The 18,254-nt window shown below is 41.8% G+C and overlaps 1 protein-coding gene and 1 long non-coding RNA gene across 6 annotated transcripts in view; one reads left to right on the top strand and one right to left on the bottom strand.

The window, feature by feature from the left end:
• MACROH2A1 (macroH2A.1 histone) overlaps positions 1-3,396 on the top strand; it is a 42,803-nt gene extending 39,407 nt beyond the window's left edge. For all 4 annotated transcript variants that reach the window (XM_066197407.1, XM_066197406.1, XM_066197404.1 and 1 more), the window contains exon 9: positions 2,674-3,396. In XM_066197407.1, coding sequence (XP_066053504.1) covers positions 2,674-2,839 — 166 coding nt within the window. In that variant the 3' untranslated portion in view covers positions 2,840-3,396. The remainder of the gene's footprint in view (positions 1-2,673) is intronic.
• Positions 3,397-3,918: 522 nt separating this feature from the next.
• Positions 3,919-17,934, bottom strand: LOC136297472 (uncharacterized). Of its 2 annotated transcripts, none has more exons than XR_010723177.1 (3): positions 17,788-17,934; positions 11,169-11,245; positions 3,919-5,270 (listed from the first exon to the last, which is right to left on the bottom strand). It is a non-coding gene; the product is annotated as an uncharacterized lncRNA (long non-coding RNA). The 2 variants fall into 2 exon arrangements; XR_010723178.1 differs by lacking the exon at positions 17,788-17,934 and adding an exon at positions 11,470-11,647.
• Positions 17,935-18,254: the final 320 nt, after the last annotated feature.

Genomic DNA, 18,254 nt, shown 5'->3' with positions numbered 1-18,254 from the left:
CTTTTCTGGATAGCTCCCAGCAAAGAACCATTCCCAGCCGTTGTTGTGAAGTGTGTGACTGGTACTGGAAGATGATGAAGCCTTGAACAATCCTCAGGATTCACATTTTGTTCTGAAATCTGGTTACTGACAGGCAGGATCTGGGGCAAGTTCTCCACTTGGCATGTACATGTCATTCTTACTTGAGCCAGTTGAAGTGGTGCTTTTGAAAGATGGAGAGGAATCAAAAGGCCTTAAGTAATATATGAGGTTATGTATTTTTCCTTTTTTTTTTCCTTAATTAGAGATACTCGAGCATAGGTCAATTTTGGAGAGAACATAATATATTCTGACAATACTCTCTACTTGTTTTTATGAAGTCAAAAGCATTTAAAAAAGAAAAAAGTAAAGCTTTAAAAGATAGAAAATGCCAAAGACACCACATGTATGCAGCTGTTCTAGTACAGGCATCTGTCAAGCAGACATCACCCAATAAACCCACATAAACAGTTTCATTCTCTTTTATAGTTGAGGAATGGGATTACATGAGGGCAGTTCAAATAAATCACAAGGGGAAATAAAATAGCATACTTGTAGCATTCATTGGGCCAGATGCTCAGCTACAGCCAACTTATGGAAAGCACAGCTTGGGTGCTGTTCAGAGGTAGCCTGGAGTTCAGTCTGGTGGGACCAGCAGGAGAAAAGGGAAAGGAGAGTTAAGGATTGAACATGAAATCATCCTCTAAGAAGGGATTTCATTCTGAGGCTCTGACTTTGATCAGAATTGACACTGGTTTGGCTGAAGCCCCAAACTGCCTTTTCACAAGAATTTAACTCAGACCCATAGATCAATGCATAAGGCTTCTGTTTCATGCAGCCCACACGTGGCCATCAGGCCACCACCTTTCTGCTGATTTTTCTGCTCTCTTTCGTTTCTTTTGGGAGAGGTGTCCTGAGCAATGGATTGTTATCATCTTGCCTGGCACTGTGCCTTCCTTTCACCAGGCCGCTCTTCTTTCATGTGCCCTGGTGTGACCACCTGTGTGACTTCAGAGGCTCCTGAGAACAGTTCAGAAACAGTGTATGTCCCCATTTTGATGGTGCCCTGCATGACAGTTCAGGAGCAAAATTCCTGGAAGATCTCTTCGCTGTATGCAAGGATGCAGCATTCATAAGTAACCTGCAAGTGCTCAGGTGTGGAGGCTGCTGACTCCTAAGCGGCTCCTGTGTCAAAACTACTCTCAGTTGATTAACTTCTCACACAGCTGATTATCCCTGACTAGCTCATTTGGCTTTAGAATTGTATGAGCTTTGCTCACAATGATTTTTCCTTTTTTTTTTTTCTTCCTCAATAGAAGAAAAAATCCGGTATTTTCAGAAAAGAAAAAACAGCATAAGCTATTTCATGCCATCATTTTTTAAATACCACAAATATTATCTTAAAGACAGCGCATATCACATTACGGAAAGGATTGACACAGAATTGCTCTCCGAGAATGTTTTTTGGTAAGGCAGTGTGCAGCAAGTGGGCTGTGACACAGGCAGTTGCCCTTCACGTTTGGTGTGTTCCAGCAGAGAAAAGGGAGATTACAACAGCATTTCACTACCAGTGTGGTGCTTCAGTGAGCAAGTGCTGAGAAATGTTCACCTGTTAGAGCCAGAGGTAGATGTAGCCCAGCTTCTTTGAACTGCTTATGAAATGCTGAGGAACTCATCTATCTGTGTAATCTGTAAATTATTTAGTAGTGTTAATAGTACAGACTTTATAATGGGGAGTATTAGCTACCAGGTATCTGTAAGTGCCTGTCAAGGAACCAGGTGATGTTCAACAGGCTCTCTCGGGTTGTTTTTGGGTGCTATTCCTAAGAGGGTCATCATGTCCCATGACCTTCAGACTGACTACAGAGTGCACATCGCTGAGGCTGGGGGAGGACTCAGAATCTGGCAGGATAAAAACGCAGTCTGGGTGAGTAGCAGTATTTCAGGAGGAACACAGCAACAAAGTTCAGGCCATGTTCCAAGGAGTTACTAGGTGTAATTCCAGGAGTTTGCCATGACCTATAAAATTCAGGTCATAAAGTTCAGGTCATAGCTTTGTTCAGACCATTCTCCTTGTGCTTGACTCGTTTTAAGATTAAATGAATCTTTAAGACAAGGATTCCTAGATAAAAATGTGAAGAAGTTTACAAGAAAGGTTGTCAGGTTAGGTTCTGTGCTTAGTTACCATTAGTAGTGTAAGACCATATTGTACTTTGGATCTTTTCATATATCATACTCTATATCAAGTTCCCTGTCCCTTTTTACTTTTTTTAACAGCTGCTTTGCTTTCAGAACAGGTTTAACTTTGCAGCTTCAACACATACACTGCTTTCCAGAACACAGCAGTCTCTTGGTTTACTTACCTGTTAAATGAGAATAGTTGACCCATCAGGTATCATGAGGTTCATCCCATCAGTTTGTGTAGACTCTATATTCATATTTTGGGAATACTGTGCTTCTGTTTGAGCATTTCAAGTCTTGCCTAAATCAACAAGTTTGTAGCTTCTAATTCAGACTGTAAACACTGGCTTTGCAGCTTTATTTACCGTGAGGTGTTGTAGAAAAGCTGGAGCCTTCCCTGGGAGGTTAAATCATCAAAAGCTGGTTCAGCAAGTCTTGATTTTCTTTCTTTTTTTTTTCTCTCCCTCTTTCTAGAAATGGCTTCCCAAAGCAAACAGCTGCTCAGCTGATCCTGAAAGCCATCTCCAGCTATTTTGTGTCAACAATGTCCTCTTCAATCAAGACGGTGTACTTCGTGCTCTTTGACAGTGAGAGTATAGGGATATACGTGCAGGAAATGGCCAAACTAGATGCCAACTAAGCCTAGAAAGCTACAGTACCAGCCCCCTCTTCCACCCATCAGCATCCCCAAATCCTTAACTCATTGTGAGGCAGAGCATCCCTTATTTTAAATTTTGCTCATCTAGGGAAATTAAAGGTGAGGTTTTTGTTGTTTTGTTTTGGAATTTTTTGTTTGTTTTGTTTTTCCTCTCTAAACTGTTTTATGTTGGCACTGATAGCTGGCATTACTGCTGTTAATGCATTGTTATACCAGGCATTGTCTGAAGTTAGTGTAATCTAGAAGATTTTATAGTGTTATTTTAATGAATTGAAGCAGGAAGCTGTTAGGAGTATGTAGTCTTTTACTTGTGAAAGAAACAGGCCAACCCTATTTTGTAACTGTGTTGTGGTGCTTTATCAATACATCAAGTGGCGTTCCTTTCGTTTTTTAAAAGAACAGATGCTATAAACCTAATTTGTGTTTGTTTATTGTCTTAATGATTCTGGAAGAAAAAAAATACAGAAACCCTGTTGTCCTTAATTATATTTACAATTTTGAAACTGTGTGAATTGATTTAGTAAAATGTTTGAACTGTTGCTCTTGTACTTGGATTGATTTTTCCTTTAAGCCTTTTTTTTTAAAAGTTCTAAAAGGTTAGCTCTGAGAGGGATGAGAGCAGATCAGAATCAGTGACCTGGAAACTTGTTTGGATATGCTGGGCATCTCTCCTGTGCTGGCTGCCTGTGAGTGTGCTCAGTGACACTCACAGCTGGGATTTTTCCAGAGAGTGTTCACACTTCCCAGTTGTTGCTTCAGATCCTCCTGTTCAGAATGTGCCCTAATTGCCTGTTCAGTTCGGGAGGTTGAAGCCTTTTAGATCAAGCAAGGCCTAAGATTTTTTGAACTCCTTCCAGTTATCTAATACTGGCCTGTTTGAAGCTACCTTGTATTTTTTCCAGATATTTATGAGCCCCGTTTGTAGTGGTGGCCCTGTCCTTTGCACAGCTGAAATCCATACCAACCAACACAGACCTTTATGGAAGCCACTAGGGTTTGTGCTTTGAGAAAAAGAAGTTACACTGTTAAAAGCTATTGCATGTGGATGCTGCTCTGTGGGAGGCAGCTCTTCCTTTGAAGTTTTTAGCTGATTTCTAGGTAGGAGGCATACGTTTTCCATTTCTGTGGAAAACTTCATTTGCTGATGAAAGAGTATCTCACATCCAATCTGGATTGGCCCAGAGCAACAAGCAGACCAAATCTGACTTTTCAGTAAGTTCAGGAATACCAGGTATTGGAAATGTGTAGCTTGAACTCGTGCAAAAGTTTGGGGTGTTTTGTGTAGAAGTGGAAATACTTGGAGCTTTCAAGTATAGAAGAGCAATGGCACCAATAATAGAAGGCAAAATTTAAAATACAAATAAAAGTTATTCCAAATATATACCCCAAGTTGAAAGGAACAAATAGCAAATTATTTTTGTTCTTCAAATGCATAAAGTGTTTGACAAGAATATGAGCTCAAACTTTAATAATTTTAGTGGCCAAAATGCATTTTGTGCATTTCTTAGACAGCAGCTTAAGGGACAGTAAATGAAATTAGGTGCAGTACTTTGGGCATTTAATTGTGAAGCATCTGCTACTGCAGTTGGATTGATCCTTGGAGTTCAGCTGAACTTGCACTTTCCCCAAGTTTCACTAGATGTCACTAAAAGTATTGGAAAATATCAAAAAAGTCTTATAAGCAGCTAACTGGGAGTGAAATGGGCTGTGATTTTTTTCAGCACAGGAGGGAATTTTTAACACAGGAGAGCACACATCACACTGAGCATTTAGATAACAGAATTCTGATCTATTTGCAATGTAGAATTTACTATACTGTATTAAATCTCACTATTTTCAACTCTGAAAGTTTTAATGTCAGAAAAAGTGCTTATCCAAAGATATTTTCTAGGTAGTTGAAACTACAATCTCCAGCAGCATTTAATAGATCTCTTACACTGCACCAGGCTGGGACGGCCAACTTTAGTCTTTCAACTAGAAAATCCTAAAGCAAACTGAACTGTAATTCACATCACATGGACTTGCTTCTTCTGGCCTCACATCTCAGCTCCTTATTTAGCTTTGGGCTCCATGAATATCTTGGCTGACTTCATTGGGATCACCTGTGATGTGCCATTTTTTTTGCTGGGATTATGGTGCTTTTGTAAGGAGAAAACAAAACCAAAATCATTTGCAGTGTTGGAGCTGGTCTCCTGCAGGGCATTGCAATATTCTTTTCCCATACAAACGCCAGAGCATCCTCTTCTTCCACCTCCAACAGCCCGAGCCATCCGTGTTCACCCACATCTCCCACAGCTCAAGGAATGCTGCTCCAAGGTCCCAAAATGCAGCCGGCCTTGTCAGGAGAGCCAGAGATTCCAGAATGAGCTTGACCTCGGGCAGCCCATGTAGATTATGGCACCTATTCAAGAACCTAAAAAGTAACATATCAGGTTACATTCATAACAAGGAAAACAAGAGGTGAAATTCCTGCTAACATGTGCACTGGGGCCAGGACATTACTTTGGGATTCTCTGTGGCATTTGGCTTATTGTAGCTAAACATGCAAGCTTCACTTGTCAAAAAAAAAAAAAAATAAAAAAATAAAAAAAAAAATAAAAAAAATCACACTTTGGGAAGACCACACATGGAAAAATGTCAGTGAGGTGCCTTTACACCTTCTTCTCTTACTGGTAAGTTCATTCTGAATTTTACCTGAACTCAACAGTTAAAATAGACATTATTTAACTTTTTCAATACTTTCAAAGTAAAAAATTTTAAAAAGTTAAAAGCGTTTTGTGGCCAGTAGCATTTTCAATTCACATCAGTAGAAGTCAGGTGGCTGAGCAGGGATGACTTTGACAGGAGGTGCAGACACATGGCAGAGACTTTGCCTGTCCTGATCCCTGCTGCATCCTGGAGATGCCACTGCTCCCTATTTTCAGGCAACTAGGCAAAGAATACGTGGGACTGCAGTGCTTCCATGTGCTTGACTCAGAGATTACAGGTCTGACACTACATTTTATCACCAGCATTTAAACTTACACCATCATTGAGAACAGTTAATTGTTCTAATTGTTTATTGAATTATGGATTTTTTTCCTTAATTTAAGATTAATAACTCAAGCCCTCTTAACTATAATATTGAAGAAGCACAGTGTGCAGCAGGGTAACAAACACACTAATGGGACAACATCAGGACATCTCCAGAGATTTGTCATCAAAAATGCTTCCATGTACAAGATTCTGTCACAATTGAGAAATGCAATTCAAGGGTCCATTGGGAGCAGTACCAGCATAATCATAAGGATAATATGGAAATACAGAAAGATAGATGTTAATAGCTAGATAGGAGAGTGTGTAATCCTTCAGTCACCAAGTGTACTAGGGAAGAGTCACTGAAGTGACTGTAGTTTTGTTACACTCTAAGGAAGACGAACTGGAGTCATTAGATGTGAGCAAAGCACTTTCAGAAATTTTTTTTTTTTTTTTTCAGTAAGAAGGTGAATCAGGAACCTTCCTATTTGTATAAAGTCTCCAGAAACCAGAGTGGAATCAGAGCCCTAGGATGGTTTGGGTCAGAGGGACCTTAAACATCATCTCTTTGCAACTCCCTCCCTTGGGCAGGGACACTTTGCACCAGACCAGGTTGCTCGGAGCCCAGCCCAACCTGGCCTTGAACACCTCCAGAGAATTCAGAAAAAACACTCCAAAAGGGAAAATAATAACACACAGACAAGACATCAGAACAATTCTCAGACTGAAACAACCAGAGAGGCAAAAGTTTACAGAAAAATAAGGCTCCAGGTTTCCAGCATTCATTAGCACCAAGTTTTTGTGAGCTCCCTTCCCCTTGATCCTAGCTAAAATTGGAGTTTCTAGCCTGAGAAACAGCATTGACAGGAGCTGCAGGTGCTGGCTACCCGAAGATGAGGTCTGTAGCCTGTGCTAACCAGTCACAGACTCTGCTCTGTGCTGGTTTTACAGAGGACGGTAATACCTCAAGTTGCAACAGCAGCTCGGAGGGAGCAGCATAATTGATAGGCCTGAAGAGTGCAGGTAAGTAGGAGGATTGTATTTATATCCCTGGCATGAAACCCAAAGGGAACCAGGCTATTGCACACTGGCTAAAGTGCTTGAAAATTGCCACCGATTCCTTTTTGTGTCAAGTTCTTCAGAGATTTAGTTCACCCCTCCATAGAATCCCACTTAATGCCTCCACAATTCATGTTTAACCATTATCACTAGCAACCTGCTCATAAATGCTTCTTCCTTGTTAGATTCCACAACCAGGAATCAAGGGGAGATGATACTGCTGTTTCCTAATACAAAGGAAGGAGCGACGACATTTCACAGCGCAGCCCATAAAATCCCAACTCTTCCCCACTTTTTCACCAGCCTGGTTAACGGAAGAAATTTGATATTTTTGTACCTTGAAATGACTAACCTTCTTAGGCTTAGGAGAATAAATTAAAGTTGAGCCAAAGTATGCCTCAGCTGCAGCAATGGGCAGATTGATTTGCTTTCCATCTGGGACATTAAATTCCACTGCCAAAAAAATGGCACCAGCATAATTAGCTGTCAGTCAAGTTGCAAAGAGACAGACTATGTGGGATAATTGAAAGCCCTGCAGCTTCTCATTACATACAACAGTAGTCCTATTTGCAAATTTCCACCTTGAGGAGGTTCTCCCAACATGGTCAGGATTGTACTCATTCCTCCTGGCACATTCTTGTGAAGTGAAACAGGAGTGTTGTGCGGGGATGGATTAATTTTAAGTAACTCGCTTAACCTAAGTTGGTTATAATATATTTGTCAACAGCCCCTGACAGCTCCACTAGACTTTAATTGCAAACAAATCCAAACAGCTAGAAGAGAATGGTACAGCTTCCACTTTGGTTACGCCCAGGAGACACCTTTACAGGCGTAAAAATCACCTCTCTCCCTTTGTCTTCATTTTTTCTCTGTACTGTCCCTCCCGCAGGAATTCTCCTATTTAGTAAATTGTAATTCATAATGAACCCATCAGCATGTGATATTACAAACATGTACCTTTCATAAAATAATGAACTTTCTTTTTTCCTCCCCTGTTTCCTGAGGCTCGAGCATGCTTCAGCAATTGCTGAGTGTACAGGAAAGTTTAAAATCATAGAAGAGAATCACAGAATGGTTTGGGTTGGAAGGGACCTGGAAGATCACCTGGTTCCAACCTCCTGCCATGGGCAGGGACACCTTTCACTAGACCAGGTTGTTCGGAATCCCATCCAGCCTGGCCTTGAGAAACAAGTAGCTCTGATGATCAGTCCAAGCCTAACTGAAAGGTGTGGGGTAATCTTGGTGGTGAGGCAGGAGACAAAAAGGGTTCTAAAAGTAAAATATGTTACAGCTTTGATCCTAAAACTATAGGGAATATGTAATCCAGATTTTTCCTCTGACTATAATGGGAGTCAGCACTGCCTGCACTCTCCTTTTAGTGTGAGATGTAATTTCTGTCCCTCTTGCCCAATAAACTAAGAAGAATTGGGTCCATCACTCTCCAAGCTCCCAGTTTTAAACAAGTCACAGTTACCACCAGCTCCTGCTGAATACCCTGGCCATCCTTCCCTCCCCAGGAGAGGAGGCAGCCGTGCCCTGCCTCACAGCTGGGCATAACCTGATCACATCTACAATAATGTGATTTATACCAATGTCCCGAGGTGGGAGGGATGGGGGAGGTTTCGGGGGCTTCATCTGCTTTTGGCAGCTTCAAAGTTCTCCAACCCAGAAAAGTTACTGGTTCCCACAGAAGAGGGAGCCAGTGTCACACCTCCCACGTGGCTGTGAAACCTCCGAGCTAATAAAGCCCGGACTAATACACTAATAACTCTTCTTAAACCAGAGCTTTCATTATAAATGTAATTTATGTTCACATTTAAGAGCACCACAAACCTGAGCCCTCTCACAGGCACAGATTTGCCTCTTCCCTCCCTGCAACACTTCCTCAACACTGGGACTCACTGGTGTGAACTGGGAGCCAAACTGGGAACAGAGCAGGTGGTTCATAAAATGAGTAAAGCCAAAGTAATGAGTTTGCTGCTGTGATGTGGGAGAAGACTGGGTTGGCACAACAGAGCAAGACAGAAACTGCAGAAAACGGTGTGAAACTATTCCTGGTTATTCAGGCTCCATCAGAAATATAAAGACACCAATCTACTCCTGTGTCTAGAGGGAGCAAGTTGGGATTTAGCACACAGACAGGTCTCATGCTGGCTTATCCTCATGTATGTTAGGAATGGGAAAATTACCCCTCTTGTCTGTGCACAATGCCCCTTTATGATTTATTAGACAGTCCTCTTTTTTTGCCTCAATTACTCACTTCAAAAGAGGGTGGAAATGGGACATTCCTAGCCCTAATACTGAATGCATGTAGTCAATAAAAAAGAAAAAACACTGAAAAATGTTTAAAGGGAGGGTGCTTAAGTTATTGCAGCCCTTGGGAGCATTAATGTATGTGCCAACAAGTTACTGTATGTGGCTTTAACATGCTTATTTATTCTGCTGTGCAATAAAACTCTCTCTTAAATAGTGCCAAAACCTGTTTGCCATGGCAACCCCTCATCACACGTGTTCCAGTAGTACTTACAAGCACCTTCTTAAAGAGAAATACACAGCAGGATGAATGTCTTGTGACCTTCAGGGCATTTTACAAAGTTTTAAGCACCCAAGTAAATATTACTTTGGACTGAAATATTTATTCCGGGGGGGGGGGGGGGGGGGGGGGGGCGGTTTGTTTGGTTTTTTTTTTCTTTTTGAGCAACATTAAGCAGTGAAGCAAAGCTTGTTCCTTGCTCACTTCTCTCCAAGTGGAGCTCTAATGACTTGGACAAAGCACAGAGCCTGGTTTTTACCTGGCAGGGCTCAGGTGTTGTCAGTTGGCTGGGGAAGCATGGTAAGCATCAGCTGGTCTTCTATAGTTTCAAGTGCACTGCAGCTGTTCCTGGTGTAATTAGTCATCCTTTGTACTGTCACATGAAAATAGATGTTTTCCCTCCTCCCAACCACACAAATGTTTGCTCAGTGCAGCCACTGGCCTGGAATCCAAAAATGCACATGTCCATAATAAAGCCACTAACACTGGTGTTACACTTCCAGTCTACAAGTGCCCAGGAAAGGGCTCAGTCCTGTTTTCTTTTACCGCTGTTTAGTTTACTGCTGTGCCTTAACAAAGCTGGCAAGACCAGCTCATTTCCCACATCACTGGGAGACACATCCTTGGACCACTGCAGGAAACTGCATGGAGTAGGTCTGGGTTATCCTGCTAAGCCATCCTCCCACGACAGGAGGCTGCAGTGTGGGAATCTCTGTAGGAAACCTCCAGGTTCCTTGGAGGGCTGCCCTGTTTTGCTGTCCAGCCATCATCTCTCAGCTGGAGACACCACTGAACAGAGGAGGCTCCTCAGCCTTCCAGATACAAATCCTCAGTGACTCAGCAAGCCAAACCTGATTGATAGTGCCCTTTTTTTATCATCATCGGCTGTTTGTCCTGTTGTCACAAGCGGGACCAGTGGAAGGAGCAGCCAGGCAGGTTCTGCCCAGGGAGTGGGGCTGCCCCCAGGAAGGCTTAATTGCCAGGAGTTACCCTATCTGCCCTTCCCTCCTCCCTTCCTTCTCACCAGCTTCTCTTTGTGGGATTCCCGCTCCTTTCCTTTTCATTTCAAAGAACATTATTTAATATTTCCCAAACCCACCACAGGACTGTACAGGATGATGAAACACCTTTATTCCCCGGGTCTGGAGAGGGGGCTGGCTCAGCAAGCTCAGGTGGCTGAGCCCATCAGAAATGACTGCTGGGGCCTCCTGAGCAGCCACTCCCCAACAGTTACAAGGACCCTGCAAAACAGCACGTCCTGAAAAGTCCCCAAGAAGGGTTCCCAGTGCCCTCCATCCTGGAGGTGGTACTGCCCAGATGTGAGCTTATGCTTGAGGCATCCCTGAGGGCATGTTCACTTCACTGAATTCTGCTAATAAGATTGCTAGGGGGAAAAATAAGAGATATTTTAGTCCTATGGCATCATATAGAACCACAGAATCTTTTAGGTTTGAAAAACAAAATAAGATGAACAAGTCAAACCATTAACCTAACGCTGTCGAGCCCGTCACTAAATATCATTACTTTTTGCACAATGAAGTTCAGATTAATCTTTACAGAAAGAAATCCATGAACATTATCAGCCTCTCCTCCATGCACTTTCCTCAGAGCTCACAAACTTTGTCCACCTAAATTCCTTATCCCAGGCCCTGCTACAGACTGTTGAGGGAAAGTACTGGTCCCAGCAAGGCACAGGAATATTACCAGATATGGCCGAACAGACATTCCTTCTTGTAGCCAGCTCCAGGGAAGTGCTCCCTCCACCACCCAGGAAAGAAATCCTAGAAAGCACCAGAAAACAGTTGTTTTAAAAATAAATAGATGTATATAAAGCAAGGAAAAAAAACAGTGTATTCTTAATGCTCCATTATTAACGGTGCTCAGGAAGGGATTTTCTGCTTTGCTGGAGCATGTAACAGGCTTAAATAAGAATCCCTATCAGAATATAATTTTGTAATTATGCAGATAAAAAATTTGTTCTTGTAATGACAACATAAACACTCACAAGCTGCATTGTTTACACATTTCTCTGAACGGCAGGGATGTCTCTCAGGTTGCATTTACATGAAGACCACAAGTGTGTCACCCTGACAAACCACAAATCATTTAAGACTCCAGGCATTTAATAGTGTTGTCCTGTTGGTTTTAGTGAGGCTTTCAGCTACGGCTCCTGGCAGGATTCCTGAAGCAGTTGTGCCAGGCAGAAAGCTGATTTCCCAACCCTATGTTATTAATTAACCATTTCACCACCAACTCAGGTGCATCCTTTAATGCCCCGTGAAGCCTGTAGAGAGCCAACCATCCTGAGGGCTGTTTTGAAATGCCTCAGTTTTACTCTTCATCTCCCGAAACAACAATACCACACCTAGAAAGAAATAAATTGTAGAATGGTTTGGGTTGGAAAGGACCTTAAAGATATCCCATTCCACACCCTGCCATGGGCAGGGACACCTTCCACCAGACCCGGGTGCTCCAAGCCCCATCCAACCTGGCCTTGAACACTCCCAGGGATGGGGCAGCCACAGCTTCTCTGGGCATCCCGTGCCAGGGCCTCACCACCCTCATGCTGAGGATATACCTTCTTTTTTCTTCTTAATTTTCTCAGTGACTAACACAGAATATAAACACAGCACTTGCACGCCTGCAGCTGTGACAGGACGTAACTCAAAAATTCCAAATGTACAGAAATAAAGTCTAACAGCTCTATACAGTAAGTGATTCCTTCTGGTAAACTGTGACCCACTTCTATGCTATCACAGCAAATATGTGTTTTACTGCTCTGGCAGTGGGATCGATCCCTTCCACAGTAAGTGTTTAAACAGATACATGCTTTGCTGGAGAACTGTTTTTGGATCAACTCCATGAGAACTCAAATTTGTGCTGAAATGTCTAATTATGAACATTTCTGTCATGTCTTACAGCTTCCTAAGTCCCAACTGGAAAATATCTTTATTTTATACTGGTGTCATCGGTTTAGACAAACCTATAAATTTCCATTTATTGAGCTGCAATTTTGCAGTGCATGTGCAAAATTCAGAAAATATGTTAATGTGCGATTCCTCCGAAAGGCAGGCCCAGAAAACACACACTGATCTACTTGTGCATGTGTTTATAATTATTTCTGTACATTACTGTGTCCAAATAGCTGCTAGAAAAAATTCCAGGCTAGTGTGGATATGTTTAGTTTTACCCCAGTGTCCATAAAGGCATGAGAAATCTCTGCTGCCTAGAGACTTCTGAAAGTTTCATTCTAGCTGGAATCAAATATCAGGAATGATACCTATTACTGCATCCCCCTTGCCTATCCCATTATAACTTGGAGGCATCACAATATTTTGTGCCATTACATAGTGCTGAAGGCATGAAAATTCTCCAGGCTGATTAGCATCTTAGAATTTCTCACACAAGCACCTAATCCATTGGAAAGGACTGTTGGGTCTCAGCTGATCATTCATTTGTCTCATTGAAACACTATGACTCCGTTTTAAGAGCTCTTTTATAGACTCGTATAAAGGAGAAAGTGAACTTTTTAACATGTTTGCACTTCACTAAGTCAATACACATAAAAAGAAGTACAGCTTGGGTTCCTATATGGATATACAGCCCTGAAGTGCTAAGCTGGTAAAGAGATACATCTACTAGCTAGGCAAGAGATTAACTTTATTTATTTCCTTTTCCTTAATTTGCTAACTTCCTCCTAGAGATGCAAGGGACATTCAGGAATGTGACAGCAGGATGAGTCAGATCCCGGACTCCCCAGACAGATATTTTACCCAGTACATTCATCTGTGATTTTTTTTTTCCCTTAAATAATTTTCTTGGAATCGTCTGTGTTACTCTGTGGGATGTTTTGCTGTTGCTTTTCTGTCCTTTGAATGCCAAATCCAAAAGCAGAGCAGGGTTCCTAGAGCACTGTCATTCCTGTCTCTACAGAACCTCACATACAGCCCAACACACACAGTCTCTGTCCCAACAAACTTTTCTGGGAGCACTTTGCCCAGTCACGTGACAGGAGGGTCACAGAGCAGTGGTGAGGATTAAGGGTCTGTTTCTCCTGCATGGAAGTCTGGTGCACTTGTCCATCCTGCTACCTAAATATCTAACAATAGTTTATAAACTTGGTGGGGTGTTTGACCATCCCAATCTACTGGGATCATCTCCTGCTCCCCAGTATCCCTGGTTGTTGTCCAGCTCATTCTCACACCTATACAAAGGTCTGAGTGATACGAGAGAGAAGATCAAGTTCTCTGCAATGGTGGTGTTGGAGGCACTTGCCCCCCTCTCTGATGCCTTTGAGATGCCAAGAGAAAGACTTAGAGGAAGCAAGACAAAGAATCTCAGCAGCTGCAAGATGCAGCAAACAAAAGAGACATGTTTCTTAAATAGAAACCATCCGTACCAATACAGTTGTCTACTGCACTTTGCCCAAGTGAATTTTTATTAAGCTCTGTAAAAGCTTCCAAATCTGAAACTTTAAAAAACTTTTTTAGTTTCTGCTTAAAACGAAATTTGAAGTGGCAAGTTTTATGAAAAACTAATGTTAAAGCAAGAGCATAGCCAAGAGAATCACTGAGATGAATAATGTTATCAATTATCATTTAAACATCTACATCTTCAATAGTCATCCAAAACCTGTCAGAAGGAAGACAATCAGGATCTCCCAGCCAGATGGCTGAAACAGCACCAGCCAGCCTTTCCCATGGACAGCTGCCTCCTTCGTAGTCTAACTTGCAAAATATTCACATCTCTGACAAAGTTTAAAGACAAATGTTTCATCCAAAATTAATGACCTTGGTGTAGCACCATTGATTCCTGAGTTTGCAAGAACCTGAGTGGCACTCAGGAGAGTACCAGAAGAAAGTGTGAAAAAAGAAGAGAAGAAACTAAGCAAACAGAGATTCAGACATTCGTGTTATATTCAGAAAAGAAGAACTCTCACATCAGGAACACAATCAAAGTGAAAGTTGCAAGTTGTCTTGGATAGTGTTTCAGTTAAAGCCTTTCCAGCTTGGGGGTGGGGCTTTTTTTTGTTTTCTTGAAAACTACACACAATAGCCCAAACCCTCTGAAAGGTGGTGAAAGCCACAAAATTCCCAGCCATTGCCAAGCACCATCTTTTCCTAAAAATACTATTCTAGGCTGTTATTTGACTAAAAAAGTTGAGAAGATTTAAACCAGAGTGAACCACAGGCTAGAGACAATGCTTATTAGAAACAGCCTCAAATTATATGTATAGCTGGATACTGTGATCTTGAAGTTATATAACAATAATTCTTCTTGGAAGATAATCTTCCTGGAAACGAGAGCAGAAATCTATGCTGCCCTCTCCTTTTTGACACTACATTGAGAAATACCCTGGCAATTCATGGTCTATTACCATGAAAGTTTAAGGGAGGAGATCTGTCAGGGCAAGCAGACCTGTAGCTGCTGGATCAAGATAAATACATACAACAGAAAAAAAGTGTTTATAGCTAAGTCAAAACATGAGAGAACCCAACTCTTTGCCCAGCTCCACAGGTTTAATGCAAGTAACTTGTTGTAACAGCCATAACTGTATGAAGGGCATAACTGCTGCTTAAAATAACCCAGAGAATTAGGCATTCATACTTGGATAAATCTGTAGCTTCATGATGGCAGGATTTCCATTTATGAAATAGGGATGTGAAGCAACTGGGACCCACCAAACCCACTGCTGTGCTCTGCCACTGGCATGGTTTCCGGTCCCAGGTCAATTCGCTGTGGAGGATTAGGGGTGAGCAGGGCTGGGCCCCAGGAGCTGGATGACAGACATAGTGAGAGCAACCCTAACACAGCCCCTAGAGCATGTTCAAACACACCAGCATCAGCTGTCAGATACAAAACGGAGCTGAGAGCACTGGCATGCAGAGTATTTTCTCCAAGTCTACACCAAGCTGTAGTCCTGAAGGGAAATCTTGATTTATGTTTCTAGATACTCCATAATCAACATCATGACCAAGGAATTAGGGGAATTTTGAAATAGTTGCAAGCTTCTTATATAACTAGGGGATTTGTTTTTCATTCCCACCCTCCAACAAAGTTTTTGACTCTTCTGCTTCTACATGATCCCACACCCTTCCCAACAACAGGCTTATTAACTTCTGATCCCAAAAGGATGTGAAGAACATCAAGGTCTTTGGGTGCACGAATTCAGGGCAGCAAGCCACAGGAAAGCAGTGTTTGAGTGTTTCTACTGTTCCCCTGACTCCCAAAATTCTCTGAAAGACCTGGTGGTGCTTATGTTATGATGGGCAATTTGACAACAATCTGAAATATGTCCTATCCAAAATATATTCTGTGACACAAGTGCTCCAGGCAGCAAATACAATGTTTGCCCGTGTGTTATGATTCTATGTCGAGTAGCATAAAATGGGATTTTGAAATGCTTCATAGCTTAACTTCATTACCTCACTCAGTGCCTCGTTAACTAGGTCTAATTTTAATCGGCCAACAGTTCTAATTGAGCAGAGATCTCTTCCAAGGGATGGTGGGAACGATATCATTGCCCCATCACATTTATTCAAGATGCTGCATTCCTGGAGTGCTTGTCATTCTACAGGCTTTGTTTCAGAAACCAGGAGCAGTGTGATTTTACCCAGCCCTGGTGACTATGGAGGTCCATTTCATCACACTTCTCACAACAGGACTGTTGGAGATCCAAGTTTCTAAGTAAGATCATCGTGACTGCTCCCATCTCACAAAAAGGTGGGAAGAGAAAGCCATCCTAAAGACAGATTTTGGGGCAAAATACTCAGGGCTTTCAGTATTGGGACTGTTGATTGAAAAATCTCTAATTTTCATTAGCTCTAAGAAGTATTTTTTTCAAGAAGCTCCTTACTTTTTACTCCTTTATTAAGACAATCTATTTCCTTTTAATTAAGAAGCCAGTGGCCTTCTGGGGGATGAATAAAAGGGAGGGAGACCCCCAGCCAAGTGAACAGGATCCACTCTCTGATATGCAGTTTGTGCATGGTTAATGGATGTTGGCCATTAATATTTCTTACCCTTTTGTCTGTGTTCTCTGTAATAGAAACCCCTGTCTAGACTGAGTGGCTACTACAAGTAATCCCAGTAATATCCAATAAAATCACTCTGAAATGTGATAGCTATAGTTATCAAGGAGCACCAGGATTAACTTGATTGATTGAACAATGGACTTCTGGTTTTTAACATGATCTATATGTATCCCAAAAAAAATTCAAAAATATACATAAGGTTGTAAAACCTTCAATGCTGGCCAGCTTATCATAGTCTGTAAGTGTACTGACACACCCTGAAAGGAGAGGGATTAGTGCTGCTCCAAAATTAACGGATAAATGGCAATGGTCATAAAGAAATACTTTCACTTAACCAACTTCTGCAAGGACAGGACACATCGCACTCTCACTGACTGCCAGCAAAAACCCATAGATACTCAATCTTTGTTTGAAAGTCCTCTGCTGAAAATACTGCAAAAGTCTTCATTTGTTATTCAAGTCAGACCATGAGAACCACCTGCTTTTCCTAGAGTGGCCTCTGAAGTGTCTCAATAAATACATCTTTCATCGAACAAGGAGAATTAGATTCTTCCAAGAGGTATGAGAGCCCATGGAATGCATTTGCTGAATTTACATAAGCAGCAAAAATCTAAGCCCAGGTGTAGAGCATCATCCACCTCTACTATGAGCCCAAGATGGTTTTCCTGCTGACCTAGGTCTGCAGCTGTGCATCCAATACCTTTGCTTTGAGCTTGGTTAACTTGTGGTGGGTATATCTCATCTTTCTAAAGACTGAATTACATCAATGGATAATTAATTAGTCAGAGGTACCGGGAACCAAAACTCCTGCACTCATTTCCAGCTCTGCTCATGGTCTTCTTCTTGAATTTCTTCAAAACCTTGAGTTCTTTGCATGGGCTAGTATGAGTCTGGAAATGATAAAAATGTTCCTGTCTAGTCCAAGAAAGAGAATATTCAATAACTAAATGCATGCTTAAGTTGAAGATTAATTACTTCTCAAATTAGAAAAGTATCAACCTTTAGGAAAGTTCCTCAATAAATCAGTTTAATCTAAGGAATCCCCACCTGAAGAACCACATTTTATTTCCAGAGTTCGTAATCAGTTCCCAGGAAACTGAAAGGGGACTATCTTGAGTTTGCAGCAGTATGCAGCTGTAGAAAGGCAACAGTATTGACACCAGGAATTTTAGTGAGGCACAATCTCTTGGGAATAGGTTTGGAATGACCTGGCATTAAGAGGGGCTTTTTTGCTCATTTGTGGTACACCAATAAACAACACATCTGCAAAGGAACAGAAAGCTACTAACCTTAACAAATTCTTTGATGTTCAGGTTGTTTCTGTACCCTGTGTGCAATGACACAAAACATTCAGGCACTATCTCACACTGCAGCAAAAAGGCAAGCCTCCTTCCCTACTACCGCTCCCTTCCCTCTTATAATGCACCTGTGGATCACTTCTCCCTTGGTTCCTGCATTAAAATGGCAGAACAGGAGGGTCAGGTTTGTTTGAAAAAACACTTAAAGGAACTCTCCCTATACTGCCACTTGTTAAGTAGCTCAGCCTTACTCACCTGGGACTGGTCTGCTGCAGCGGGGCTGCTTGTTCCCTTTGTTCCTGCAATTAATCCAATTCGAGCAGGGCAGGGGAGGAAAGAGAATTCCAACCAAAAATCCTCCATTCGCTATTAATTTTTGGTTTTTTCTGGTGGAAATATTCTTGTTGGTGCAATCTGGGGCTGTACCCACTGCCCAGCTTTACTCAAATTCCAATCAA

Source organism: Chamaea fasciata, unplaced genomic scaffold (assembly GCF_029207755.1).
Source record: "Chamaea fasciata isolate MVZ Bird 193981 ecotype frontalis unplaced genomic scaffold, bChaFas1.0.hap1 SCAF_15, whole genome shotgun sequence".
NCBI lineage: Eukaryota > Metazoa > Chordata > Aves > Passeriformes > Sylviidae > Chamaea > Chamaea fasciata.
Note: the sequence above shows the minus strand (reverse complement) of the source record. Positions and strands in the feature narration are given on the sequence as shown.